General features: G+C 40.7%; 1 protein-coding gene across 1 annotated transcript in view; it reads right to left on the minus strand.

Moving 5' to 3' along the window:
- The window catches only part of SLC20A2 (solute carrier family 20 (phosphate transporter), member 2), a 38,425-nt gene extending 24,586 nt beyond the window's left edge, over positions 1–13,839 (minus strand). Inside the window, exons 1-4 of the mRNA XM_010022031.1 lie at positions 13,782–13,839; positions 6,718–7,268; positions 2,358–2,498; positions 1,040–1,125 (exon numbers count right to left, since the gene is read on the minus strand). Of these exons, the coding sequence (XP_010020333.1) occupies positions 1,040–1,125; positions 2,358–2,498; positions 6,718–7,006 (516 nt within the window). The 5' untranslated portion in view covers positions 7,007–7,268; positions 13,782–13,839. The remainder of the gene's footprint in view (positions 1–1,039; positions 1,126–2,357; positions 2,499–6,717; positions 7,269–13,781) is intronic.
- Between the last annotated feature and the right edge of the window lie 230 nt (positions 13,840–14,069).

The following is a 14,069-nucleotide window of genomic DNA, read 5'->3' on the forward strand; positions in this document are numbered from 1 at the left end:
AGTCACTACCTGCTTATGCCAGAAGCTGGACAGATATTACTACTTTGTGAATGGCACAGATGGCAGTCAGAAGACAATTTCCTTAGATTGAACGTTTTCTGCCTCTTGAATGCTTACATATGTTGCTTTTATACAAGAGCTCTTGTGATTTCGATGACTAATTTCTCAAAGTTATTAGGTTTTGAATGCAATGAAGGAATTCCTCCTCGTCCTTTATGCAACTTGAGGAATTTTAAATTCAAAGCTGAGCCTGATCAAATTTATCGTCTGCTTTTATCGCTGACATTTATTTACGTCAAAAATAAAGAATGATGAATCTGTGGTTACAGGTGGTTCTATTTATAGCAAAAGAATTAATCCCTCATCTATTTAAGTTCCATGTATAACTGCTAATATAGTGTCCCTTATTTTAGGTCATTGTCATGCATTGCACTCTCCCATTTTAGCGAGTTGAATGGTGAGAGAGAAATGGAAAGAGCAGATAAAAGTGTTCTGGTTTCCAGTTCATGCTGGGTGGCAGGCAAATCCTTTTCTGCACTGGAAGTATATGGACTGATGTTATTTCAAAGCTGCCACTTGTGACTGATGTCACTAAAATCCATCGATTCAGGTTTCTTGAGAATCTAGGAAATATGCAATTGCCCACCTTCTGCTGTGATGTACTAGAAAACCGAAGCTTAAAATGCCACAGCTAGGAAATACCAATTTGAGCATTTCCAAGTTCTGTTTAAATAATAGTCAGAATGGCCATTATGAGGCTAAGTCAACGCCAACAAGTTTATGCTAATACAGATGCAATCTCAATCTTTAATCAAACAGAATACACAGTATTAATTTTCATGTAGTATCTTCTAAGCCTTAAATATTTGCCACATTACTTAAGCTGAGCTTTCAGAACTGCTAAGAGCAAGTACAATTCCAGTGGCTATAAAAAAAAGCAAGCCACAAACTTTCAACGCTGGAAATGCCAGCACTCAAATGGGAATCTAGAACATAGCCTTTGTACTGAGCACTCATTATAACAGTGAGATTTCTTTACCTTGTTTAAAATGAAGAATCTAATCAGCACAAAGAGGACTCCAGACATCAAGCCAGATAACAGTGGGGAAATAAACCAAGAGGCAACTGTGTAGAAAAGAAGAAAGAATGAAACAAGAAATAAACAGTATTCTTGTGTAATAGTTAAGTAGTTAATGAGCAATAAATTTAAAACAGTTCTTGTACAACTGGAACGAATGTTCTGTATGTTTACTTACAACTGGTACAACTCAGTGTTCACTGACACTTATGAAAGTCAAAGTAATACCAGGCACTATTAGAAACATTGGCCAAAGCATTTCCTGATAATTTTGCAAGTTTAGCAATCGAATTCATCAGGAAAGTTTCTTTTAGTTAGATGCAAAGTGGATCAAGAAAGCCCTGTAATTTCCTAATCACCATGACCACAAATGTCGCAAGCAAGTGGAAAGCAACTGCATCTATTAGGATGCCATGCTGCTTGCAGGGTAAAAGTCTCAATTTCCAAAATGCCACAGCAGCATCAACTGTAACGAATAACACGTGTACATTTTTTGCAGGCCAGATTTGCAAGTGTCCAGGACCAATTTAACTGAAGTAGGTGGTAAAACTCCCACTGATTTCAATAAAACTGGATTAGGGCAGAGCTCTGGAAATCTCATCCAGAGTGATTTATTGTTTGCAGCGTGGTTCACAGATTGATTTTGCTGTCATTGCAAACTCCCTTCTAATTTCAACAGAACTGAAAAAATACACATCGCTCCAACTTCTCTAAAACTCAGTTGTATTTCCATGTCTTCAGCATCAAACCCTTTTAATACAGGGTTTAGGCCATGACTTGGGTTACAATGCTTCCAAAACAATAATGAAAACTCCTTCGCATCCCTGCTTGGCTGTGCTGATCCTGCCAATGGGAGGCTGTGAGTTAAATATGTTGTGTATGCCCAGCTTTTGCCTCCCTGAAGCTGGTGGGTGGAGAAACATGACTGTGGGCATTCACATGATGGCTAGCATTGTCGAGAGCAAGAACGGGGTGGTATGAACTGCCACAGAAAGAATTAGAAGAGGAGGAATGTCACCTTGAAGCATGTCTCTGAGGAACAATACGTCCTCAGCTTACACTGGGGAGTGCAGCTTACGTCTTACCCCTTTCTCCACTGGAGACACACTGCAGCCCTTAATGAACATGGTACCAGTGCATCCTCTGAATGACAGGGCTGAGGTGGAAAATAATTTAAGGAGGGAGTGCTATCAGCACAAAGCAGATATCTGGGAATGTTTTTTGCAGGCAGTGCACACTATTTCACATACCCTCACACATAAAAGGAAACAGCGCTTACCAATCTTGACAAGCTGCATCCACTGGACTCCCTGCGTACCAATTGCCACCAGAGAAAATCCAATTGTAGCACCTACGATGCAATGGGTCCCTGATATTGGGAGTTTCAAGAATGATGCAATCAGCTGCCAAACAGCAGAACCTAGGAAAAAAACCCAAGCATATGGTACAAACAACAAGGACAAAAGTAACATCACACAGAAAATTCTTTGCCACATACCCGCATTCTTTTACGAGCACTGCCTACACTCCACATGCACAACAGAGATCTCCTAAAGAGAGTTTTGTTCCTTTCTGTCTCTAAAAGAAGATACTAAGACAGTTTAATAGCAGCTTTGAATGCTGCATCTTAATTACGACTTTTTATTACTAACAGCTCTATACACTGCTTTTTTTTATTTTTGAAGGCTTCCAGTATTTACAGCCTGTCTGATTAAATACACAAACTGCTCCCAGTCTGCATCAAGCTTAAAAAACTCATTCTTAAGAGCTGGACCTGGAAGCCTCCAAGTGAGTAGGCATCCACCATTTCACTAATGAAATACCCATGCTCCTAAGCTCAGATACTACCAGAGAAAGTCTCAAATTTGGGGTCAAGGAGTTTTTATTGCCTCTTTCCAGTGACATGTGGCCATCCAGAGTCCTCTTTAGGAAAAGTGAACTAAGGAGTGAATAAGTACTCTCACTGCCTTCATTTGCAGCTCACTGTGGCAGTGGAGAAACTTAGAACTCCAGAAAAGGCTTATTTTAGTAATGACATGACCAAAGATACCCTTGGCATAAGGAATAAGATCCCCTAACTAACTAAGGGATGATGGCTAGCAGTCTGTACAGTAAATGCGATGTCTGGTGTCCCAACAGTCGTCCTGTTTGCCGAGAGTGCAGGAAAGAAAGCAAATTACTCCAAGCACCAGAGGGGATGCTTTTTATTTGTTTTTAGTCCCAACTTTTGGTAGTTAGATGAGACCACAGTTAGCCTCCAAGCCCTTGAGTGCATAACTCCATGCTCTGACTCATTTTCACATTGCAAGGACTTAGGTTCCCTGCTCCTCTTGCAGTGGCACTAACCTCAGGACACCAAAACCGTTTCGGCAGTGACACGAGCTTTCTGTGTATCTTGCCTAGTATCAGAGTATTCTTAGCTCTCTTCTTCATCTTATGACTTCATGGCCTTAAGACTGAATCTTCATGTGTTAAGAGACCCCAACAGCAACAATCAAAATGCCATGAGAGATCCCGTATTTTCTGGCCTGTGCCACCTATCTAAACAGATCTGCAGCAGACACAGGTGGCAAAGCAAGGTCTCTGAACATATGCTGTCACCCAAAACCTCAGCCTCCATCCTCAGTTCCAACAGGAGAGGATGGCTTGAAGGTCTTGAAATGGAGCCATCTGCAAATGGTAAATTTGCTGGCATCGTAAGTGGCCACGTTTGGAAGTCAACCAGTTTGTAAAACTGATCTCTCCTGGGGTACTATCCCAAAACAGCTGGTACTCCTACTGCTATTGGAGAGTCTAGATCAAACAAGGACACCTGCTCTTTAATTTTTTGGCTTCTCTTCCCCTGCATTAAAATAAAAATAAATACACTTTTAAACTTTTGACATGAACTTAGAAACCAGCAAGTGGAAGTGAGGTAACAGAGAAAACAGATGGTAACATCTGTGAAGAGTCAAATAAACAAATCAGCCAGTCAAAGATACGTAATTACAAAATAGTCCAAAAAATAAGGAAAATACAGCCCAGCCACAGCTGCACTGCAAATGTGTAGTGAAGGCTGGGTTGTTGTTCTGGGGGAGGGGGAAACAGAGGGTCAATAATACTATTTCTTATTTAATCAACTTCACCTTGAAAACAAACAAGAAAGCAACAGGGAAAGTGATGGAAGACTGATGGGAAGGTCTGAGAAGGACAATGTGTGGTCTAAAGAAGTTAAAGGAAGCACAATAAGGAATGGAAGAAAATACAGGTCAAGTCAGAGCAGGACTTTCCTCTGGGCCTTCCAATGCCTTAACTACCTACACCAAAGCTTTAACTCCTCTGTAACATGAAATGCATGTTCCCAATTTTTATCTTTGCAAAACTAACCTAGGCCGCAGGAAGCTCACTAGACCTGCCACAGAATCCCACATTCACACTCTTCATGCCTACTGACACCATGGGCACACACCCTTTCCTCCCAGTTGCTATCCCTAAAGAAAGAGGGTTGGCCGCAGACTGCCCTGACCAAAAGCTGCCAACGTCAGCTTTCGGCTCAGGGTGCGTGTCACACTCCCCTGCTGCTGAAGGCACTGCATCCACTCTAAGGCTGTGGTGCTGAGCGCCAGCCACAAGCCCCAGTCGAGTACCACACCACCTGCAAGACTGGGATGGTGCTTTGCTTTGCTAATCCTGGCTGCGATCTCCTCTCTGTTGGTGGCATCTCCTCGGTCGCACCGGCTGCTGACTTCACCTCCCACCAGGACCACTAGAACAACACTCGGGCGCTTCCTAACAATAACCTGATAATTAGTTAATGTGAGGGAAGTAGTACAATTCAATCCCAAGAGCGACAGTCCCTAGCTTCCCAACTGCCTAATAAACAACATTTTAATACACTGTGAATTATTTAAAAAAAAAAAAAAAAAAAAAAAAGGTTTTAAAAATGTATTTTAAAATTTTAATGCCATCGCTCCCTGCTATCCTTTTCTCTTAGGAGAAAAGGTTGCCCTGAAAATCACCATCTGCTGTTTGCTGCAAGCATCAAAGGATCTTCCACCAACATCTGGAAAGAGCATACAGCCACTTTTGGTCTCTCCCAGACTGTTGACTCATTTAAGCCTCATTGAAATTCAGAAGCTGAATCCATTTGCAAAAACATGATCGTGGGGCATGAGAGAATGGGGCGGGGTGGTGGGGTGAGGGGGGAAATGCAAAGCAAAAACAGAATGAGGAAAAGAAAACATCCAGGAAGGCCCAGAGAAAACACAGAAAAAAACCATCATCCATCGAGAAAAAAGCTGGAGATGGATTTGAGGGAAAAAAAGTTGAAATCTGCAGTTTGTAACTTGTGATTAGTTCTGAGATTTAAAAAGTGGAATTTCTTCTTAATGCCCTTACTGGAGGAAGGGAATGCAACTGGTCATGAAGTTCACACAGGCTTATGTAAATACATATGCAAATAAGTTGTTTTCTTTGAGCTTCTGGCCAGTTGCCTCCGCAGGGGGCATCTGAAACTTAAGACTTTGACCGGCCAGGATCAGGATGCCAGAAATAGATACAGAAAAAGAAAAGGACCCTTCCTTAAACAGGGACTGTCAGTATCAAGAATGTGAAGGTCAGAAGATGCAGATCACTTACATTTCAGACAGTGTACACTGCTCCCGAGCACATGCTCGTGGGATATGATGGAGCTACCTCAGGAAGCAGAGGGCTAAACGAAGCAGAGTGGTACTAAGCAGCCACCCTACAGCTTGAGGTAAAGACCAGAAATCTGCGGCCTGTCGTGGGATGCCACAGATCTGCCAGGCTGAAGAACTGGTGGTGGGACAGGCAGGCTGGCCCCTTGCCTGGGCTGCTTCTCCCACAGTGAAAGGGTTTCCTTCCTGCTGTCTCCTGCCCTTTAAAAGCAGGTTTGCTATTGATCCTTGAGGGAGCTCTCCAAAAGCTCACAAAGCCTCTTGCATATAAACAAAGAGTAAATACTGTGGCTTAATTTTACTTACCTCAGAATATGCTATTTGTTCTAAACGGAGATTAATTTGACTGCAAACAAAAGCACGCGGAGCAGACTCTAAGGTATGCTGAACTGCTGCTGGTTTGAGTCAGAAAAACTAAAAAGACCTTAAATGTGTGACCATCTATCTTTACTGATCCTTTAGTTTTGCCAAGGGCAAGGGTAAGGTGTATGATTAATTGCAATCACTCAGCTAGATAATCCGTTTAAGTAAGTATGTTTGGATTTTATGTAATCTTTAAGAAACTATTTAGTTGATTCCTTCTTGTACATACTCACTGCAAACTGCTGTTTCTGTAGGATCGCCTATACAGTCACAAAAGCTATGTTTACATATTTTCCATTTTCTATCATAAAAATCTCCAAAATATTCTTTTCAGTACCATAGGAATACATATGTATGACCCCCATTATGTTAAACATTTTTTCTTCTATTTGTTATATAACTGAACCAGTGAAAAATTTATATTATTAGAAGCACTTAAAAACCACAGGAGACTACAAAATGAATAAAGGCCCTTGGACACACACAAAACCAGATGAGCAACCAGAAGATGGGAAGACTTAGTTAACAATATTCACAACGAACGAACAGGATGACAAACACACAGTGAAACATTACTTGGAATAGGAAAGCATTACTTACCAACCATTGCACTCACTTCTCCTGCCATCAGCCGTGGGACGGTGTTGTTGTAGAGGTTAACATCAATGATACCTTTCCGAATTGTTTCTCCTACTTTTGCTCCCAGTAATACTGAACCAGTGGTTTCAAAAACTGAAGCCAAAATGCAAGCCTGGCGTAAAGTAACGACACCAGAGCCCACAGCCGTTCCAAAAGAATTGGCAACATCATTTGCACCAACCGAAAAGGCTAAAATAAAAGCAATGATAAACCCCACAATGACCATCCACAGGTACTCATCCATCGCCATTTTTCCCCAAACCGTAGATTAGCTTCCCCTTTGCAAATAGTTAATAGTCAAGGCTGGAGGGCACCGACACGGATTTGGAAAGCAGATTTCTCGTAAACAATGAGTTCTCTCTGGAAAGTGCTGGGTAGTGTTAGAATGTGAAGAAACTGCTAACTGCTGATTTTCAAACTACTATAAATACTGTTCATTTGGCTGCCGTCGGTCAGCAGTGAAACACATTCCATATTTTGCTCCCAAACTGGTACAACTGTGATGTTCTGTCCTGCAACAGAAAAAAAAAGAAAATAAAAAAGAAAAAAGAAAATAAAAGAAAGTTAACAAAAGAAAGAAAGAGAGAAAGAAAGAGAGAAAGAAAGAGAGAAAGAAAGAGAGAAAGAAAGAGAGAAAGAAAGAGAGAAAGAAAGAGAGAAAGAGAGAGAGAGAGAAAGAGAGAGAGAAAGAGAGAGAGAAAGAGAGAGAGAGGGAGAAAGAGCGAAAGAGCGAAAAAGAGAAAAAGAGAAAGAGAGAAAGAGAGAGAGAGAAAGAGAGAAAAAGAGAAAGAGAGAAAGAGAGAAAAAGAGAAAAAGAGAAAAAGAGAAAAAGAGAAAAAGAGAAAAAGAGAAAAAGAGAAAAAGAGAAAAAGAGAAAAAGAGAAAAAGAGAAAAAGAGAAAAAGAGAAAAAGAGAAAAAGAGAAAAAGAGAAAAAGAGAAAAAGAGAAAAAGAGAAAAAGAGAAAAAGAGAAAAAGAGAAAAAGAGAAAAAGAGAAAAAGAGAAAAAGAGAAAAAGAGAAAAAGAGAAAAAGAGAAAAAGAGAAAAAGAGAAAAAGAGAAAAAGAGAAAAAGAGAAAAAGAGAAAAAGAGAAAAAGAGAGAAGGAAAGAAGGAAAGAAAGAAGGAAAGAAGGAAAGAAAGAGAGAGAGAGAGAAAGAAAGAAAGAGAGAGAGAAAGAAAGAAAAGAGGGGAATTCTCAGCAGAGCCTGTAACAATGTGTGTTTTCAGAAGTAAACAGATGAATTAAACCCACTAATGGGGTCCTACCTCAGCATGTGACTGTTCTAATAATAAAGCAACTCAGAAAAGGTTAAAATTAGGTCACCTCCAAAGCAATATGTTTCTTGCAATATCACTGAGCTAGAAAATCTTTTGAGTCATTTAAAAGGATTTAGAAAGGTTGGGCATTTTGTTTGTGTTGAATTTACCTAACAGTTGCAATAAGCCCTCTTTCTAGAAGGAGGATTCTTCTTGGCTCTTTGCGCCCAACAGTGTAAGACATGTAGAACATATAGACCATACCATACAGCCTGATTCCCAGTTGATGTCTATCACCTAGCTCCACCGTCCCCAGCAGAGCTCTCAACATTTTATCAGCTGCAGTCAGGGATGCACTCCTTTGAACAATGATTCTATCTATGTCTGTCTAGGGAACACCACTGAAAATACTCTGAAAAGTATTAATATTCATCTATTGCTGTTATCACATCCCATGCAATAAGAATACAATTTTCTTACAGCTTCTCAGTCACTGGGACAGCACAGTAATCACAATATTCCCATACATTCCTATGGATCTATGGAAGTCTATAAGAAGTTTAACTAAAAAGTTGAGCTCTCTAGTAACTATCCATAGGAAAGAGAAAATGCTGGTAGTTATTATATTCAACCATTGTTACAGATATAGTATTTCTTTTAATAGTTTCAGGTTTATGATTGCCTTTTGAATTACATTTTAGCTATTAATTAGTCTAATCTGAAAAAGGAGTGAGCTTTTTCATACCAAAAAGTAGACAGAAAGACAAAAATAAAACTGTCACTTATCCAAAGGACTGCAAAGCAGAGTACAGGGCCCACACTGATGTCAAGATAGTCAAAAGCTAGAAGGAAATCTGCTCAAACCATCTGCCTCTTCTGAGGCCTGCTTTTCTTCTGCTAGCAGCTGCCATGAAGACTCCCCATGCAACCCTCTTTCCTATCCATGATGTCTGACTCCTGAAAAGTGGCATTTTGGAGGTGGCAAGGGGTTAAACGCACATTTAACAGCAAGTATCCATCAGCCAACTCCACATTTTAAAAAGCGTTTCAAGAGATCAGAGGGTATCAGACAAAAAGCCCAGAGCCCACCTCTTGCTCTCTCTCTTTTTCCACAGTTGCTTCAGTCTCATGCAATATACCCACACCCACAGTTTCAAGTTAATTCCTTTCTATGACTACAATGCAATGTAGGTCCTGCAGTAGCTAGGAGGAAGGGTCTCTGAAACCTCTGACATAATGGCAACATTAAAAGTTAAAATTAAAAAAGATTTCACGTATTCCCAAGATGCTGGATCCTTAAGACCAGCCAACAGGAAAATACCCTATCTACCCATCAGTGTTTCCAAGAAAACCCTTAAGTCCATGTCAAGGATTGATACTTTCTCTAAATACACATATTCAGCAGAAAAGATGTACCTCTCTCTTTCTCCAGGCTCCAAACTGGCTGAACAACTGTTGCTCCAGTCTTTTCTAGACATGAAGCAGACATCAATCCTTGAATGCCTTACACTCTAAAACAACATCTCGGAAGGTCTTAACGACTGAAAACATTTGTATAAGGATTTTTATACTATGAGATAACATGAGAAAACAAAGCACCAATGCATTTTTGACATTTGAAGACTTGTTGCTTTTTTTGTAATTCATGAGCACTCAGCCCATTGAGTGAAAAAGGACTTGACAGAGACAGAAAAGTCTAACAGTATTCGGAAGAAACAATTAAAGTTAGCACTTGTTTGCCTGTGAAGGAATACAATACACTGTTAAATTCACTCATTAAAAAAATTCTATTACGTATATGAGATTTTTGCTAGGACATGAAGTGCTGGACCAGGGTCCTTCCTTGATCCTGGAGATTAATGATTAAATTCTTCATCCTGCATGGATTTACACAGTACCTTTGCCAAGTTAGCTGCGGTGCCCCAGTTTCCTCTCCTGAAAATGGGCAAAGCTGACAGAGATCTATGCATGCATCCACAGACCCTGTGATTCTATGAGACCCGTTTCCTTCGGACCCACAAGATGAAAGCACAGTCTTATTCCCAACGGAGATGTGTCTTTTCTCCACTTATCAACCAACCTACCCATTTACTGTGGTGACCCAATTCCTGGGATAAGGAAGAGCAGGGGGATTGTGACATTCCCCCACCGCAACAGAGTTCACGGGACAACGTTTGCCAAATCTGGCTCCTCTGGCCACAGCAAGTTCCTGCAGCTTCCAAAATAAACCACTAAGTCATAAGGTTGCCTTTATTAGCTTCCCTGGGAGGGGGAGGAGAACTCCAGATGGTCCCAAAGAAATTAAGACTTCAAGTGTGTGTACGTGTGCTCCTAAAACTCCTCCTGAAGTCTCCCAAAGTCTGTTGGTGGGGCTCTTGGCAAAGGGCTCGGAGAGGCAGCTACATAATCACCCTCCCCATGAAATGGGATATATGACCTCGGGAGAAAAGGATGTCTTAAGTAAGAAGTCACCCCTCCTGTCATTTTATGCAAGGTGACAGTTCGAAATAGAGCTTCCTCCAAAACTTGGAAGGCTCAACTTGACCTCCATTGTGTTTGTGCAAGTGACAGAGCACAGCACAGCCAAGCCTTGTCTTTAACTAGATGAAAATCAAAGGAAAAGAGGAAAAGGAGTAAACACAAATTTAAAAGTTAACATGCAGGCAGCATTTGAATGGCTAGGTGTTACTACATACAACCTTAAATAACTGTAAGAAGTGTTAACTGTTTCAAGAAAGAAACAGAAAGGAGAAAGGAAAGAAAAAAAAAGGGGGCAAATCTCTGGTGAGAAAGTTTTCAGAAATGCAAAATATCCTTCAAAGTAGGCCAGTGACTAAATACAGACTAAATCTTGTAGCATGCTTCTTTCTAGAGCCCAAAATATATCTGGCATGCTCAGACATGCTGAGCTATGCCCCTCATCACCTAATCTGACCCGAGAGCCTGGGGTATTTCGTGTTACTGAGATGAAAAAGAAACTGGAAAAAGACACTGTATAGTAGGGAATGGCAGATCTGCTTTCTGCACGACAGCTGGAAGTCACTAGCCTGTTTCTCTCCTGTGCCCATTTATATTTCATCAACGTGCCTCTACACATACCAAATGCAATTCAACTTCACCTGGCAGACACTAGGAAATCCTCCCATTTACCTGTGGGATCCACATCACCTCTCCAAGGCTTCCACAGTTGGGTGTGCTACGCTAGTGCAGCAGACTCTGGGTGGAAAAGTTAATTTTCCTATTTAGGCTTTGGATAATTTTTCCTGGACCAGCCCAGCCTGCACTGCAGTGGCTGTGCTGCAAACTCACCCTTGGGCATTAGCAGGGCAGAGGAACTGTGTTAGCACCCAGGAGCTTCAGTGGGACCTGAAGCTGGAGCATGCTTCTCTGATGGCTGTTAGAGCAAAGGGAAATGCATAGCGATGAAATTTCAAGTTGCAAGAAGCTAATTCTATGTCAAGGCAAGATTTTTAGCTAATACAGTTTTCTTATGATCGATAACTAGTGTATTATACTTAGGAGGTCTGAGTTGAAGCTTTTCGCTGTTTAAGTGGACTTAGAAATTTACAGAACTTGCACCTCAGTGGGAAAAACCTGATCTGTGGAAATGCTAAGCACGTCCCTCTGCCCTGCTGGCAGATGATCCAGACACCCCCCTTGGATTTTATTCTGTTGCTAGCTAAACATCTTCTTATAACTCTGTCAACATGAAGTGCTATTTCTTCCCTAAGGGAGAAATGAAAACAAAACGTAGGTAAAGAAGCACCTTGATTCATGCAGTATGACAAGTGAATCCTCAGGAAAATGTCAGGATCTCCTGGTAACGAGATCATTTTAGGACACGTTTATATAGGGACATTTACTAAGACAGGTCTTTTGGAAACTATTCACAATATAGTTCTAAGCCTAGATGAAAAGTGACATGAAATTTGAAAAATTAAGATGTCAGTTGTTACTTTTTTCTTTTTTTTGCCAGACAAATTGGTGTTAAGGAGAATGCAGAAACATCTAACAGGGATGAATAGTTAAGTAACAGCTTGGATGAAGTTCAGAGTCTAGGGAAGCAGGGTGCATTATCCACCAGCAATCCAACTGTTTGACAGAAATGAAACAAAGAGAGACCCCATAAATGTCCTTTAAACTTCTCTTTGCAGAAAACTAGGGAAGACCATACTGCACACATGGAACACTGAAAGATATATAAATCATCTCATATGCAGCTCATGCCATATGTGAATCATGCTATATGCACTTCTGCTCTCAGAAGTTGCCCTATGCTGCAGTTGAAAACTTTCTCCTACTCTGGACAGGACATAGATTCCACAAGTCCCGATTTTAACTGTTTGGTTGTTGCCCAAGTATGAGCAAAAAATCTAAAGACAGCAGCTAGTGTAGCATTTCTCAAGGTAACTCTTACAACTCCTCCACTTTGCATTATGACAAGACAGACAGGGGATGACAATTTCTTTTCCCCTGCAGGGTTGAAAACAGCAGACGTTACATGATAGACAGCGGCATTGAATTTGTAATGACAGGCAGGTTCACTTCCAGTTACCAGTAGCTGAAAAGCCTGTCTAAAATGCTTACCAGACAGCAGTTTCTAGGAGGTTATTACATCCCTTTCTAATTTCTGTATGTTGTTCTTTATATAAAACCAATCTGTCAGGCTTCCTACCTGTGTATATAAACTCATGCCAGATCTGGCATTCCAGCTTACTGCTGCTAAATACAGCACTGCATGGAAACCAAGCCTGATTTATAACCAAAGCTACAAACACTGTTCACATCAGTAATCCTTATCATTTCCAATTTGTGCTCCAATTGTGAGCAAGGCTCACAAATTATCTACTTCAAAATAGTAATACTACGCTCATGATATGAAACGTGGTATTAATTCAAGTGGTTCAAGACTAAGAACATGCCTATATAGCTGTAAATTACATGCATAAGACTTGTCACAAGGCCAAGCACGATGCAAGTTTAATGCTCCAGTACACAAAAAACACCCTCGACTTACTTTAAAAAAAATCAATCACCACATATGCAGAAGCAGGTTTTGTATCAATCAGTTCCTATTTTAACAATGTGTTTAAGCATACTTCATGCCACTACTTGATATGGAAACAAAACTGAAGTTGGTAGCTTTCCAAGGACTCCCATCCAGCTTAACATTGCAGAGAGGGACTGTCATCGCCAGCTCCCAAAACTTCCAGAGGATGCTTCCTTTTCTTAGTCCCTATCAACCTCTGTTCTCACCACTGAAAGGTCAAAAATGTACACAAAATATTTAGCATAAGATTCTGTTGCTGAAAACATTCACTAAAAACACAGAGAGCAGTCACATTTAAATGGCAGCTCTACAAACAAGTAAGATAGGTAAAGTATCAACAGGTCCTTCTGCATTTGCTGATAAATACATTTTTCTCTAACTAGAAGACAGTTTGATCCTCTGACGACTGAACAAAGTCTTTTTAACAAGCAAGTGTTTTTTATGATTCACCACTACAGATTTTTAAGATCCATTCAGAGAAAACGAGTATTCATGGTTATGGAAAACACGTTTTATAAAACAAAGCCATTCAGAAAAATCTTTAAAACTCACCCAGTATTTAAAAGTTGTTTCAAAATCAAAAGGAGCTAAGTTCTTCCAGCGGCTTGCCCTCCCAATTGTAAATACAGGCTGAAGTCTAAAATAGACATCCTATCATTCAGCACACTCACATTGAACATGCAAACTTCCAAAGGGTAGAAAGAGGGCTATAACTTACACCAGGCAGACCAGGGATAAAATTCACTCCGGCACAGAAGAGCACACAAGACTACACTGAGAAGCATCAGTGTGAGTCCAGAGCCTTATTCAGTAGGTGAAAATCTGCCTCCTCTTAAGCAAAGAATTCTGCTGGGGGTGGGCACTGATAAAACACAACACTGCGTCACGACTGCACTACTGAGACAAACCAATCCAATGAAGCTCACATTAAAAGCAACAAAACGTTCCTTTTTTTTCCCACCACCCCACCCCCCCCAAGCATAGGCAGAGATGAGGAAGGAAATCT

The sequence above is a fragment of the Nestor notabilis genome, unplaced genomic scaffold (assembly GCF_000696875.1).
Source record: "Nestor notabilis isolate BGI_N333 unplaced genomic scaffold, ASM69687v1 scaffold12060, whole genome shotgun sequence".
Lineage (NCBI taxonomy): Eukaryota > Metazoa > Chordata > Aves > Psittaciformes > Psittacidae > Nestor > Nestor notabilis.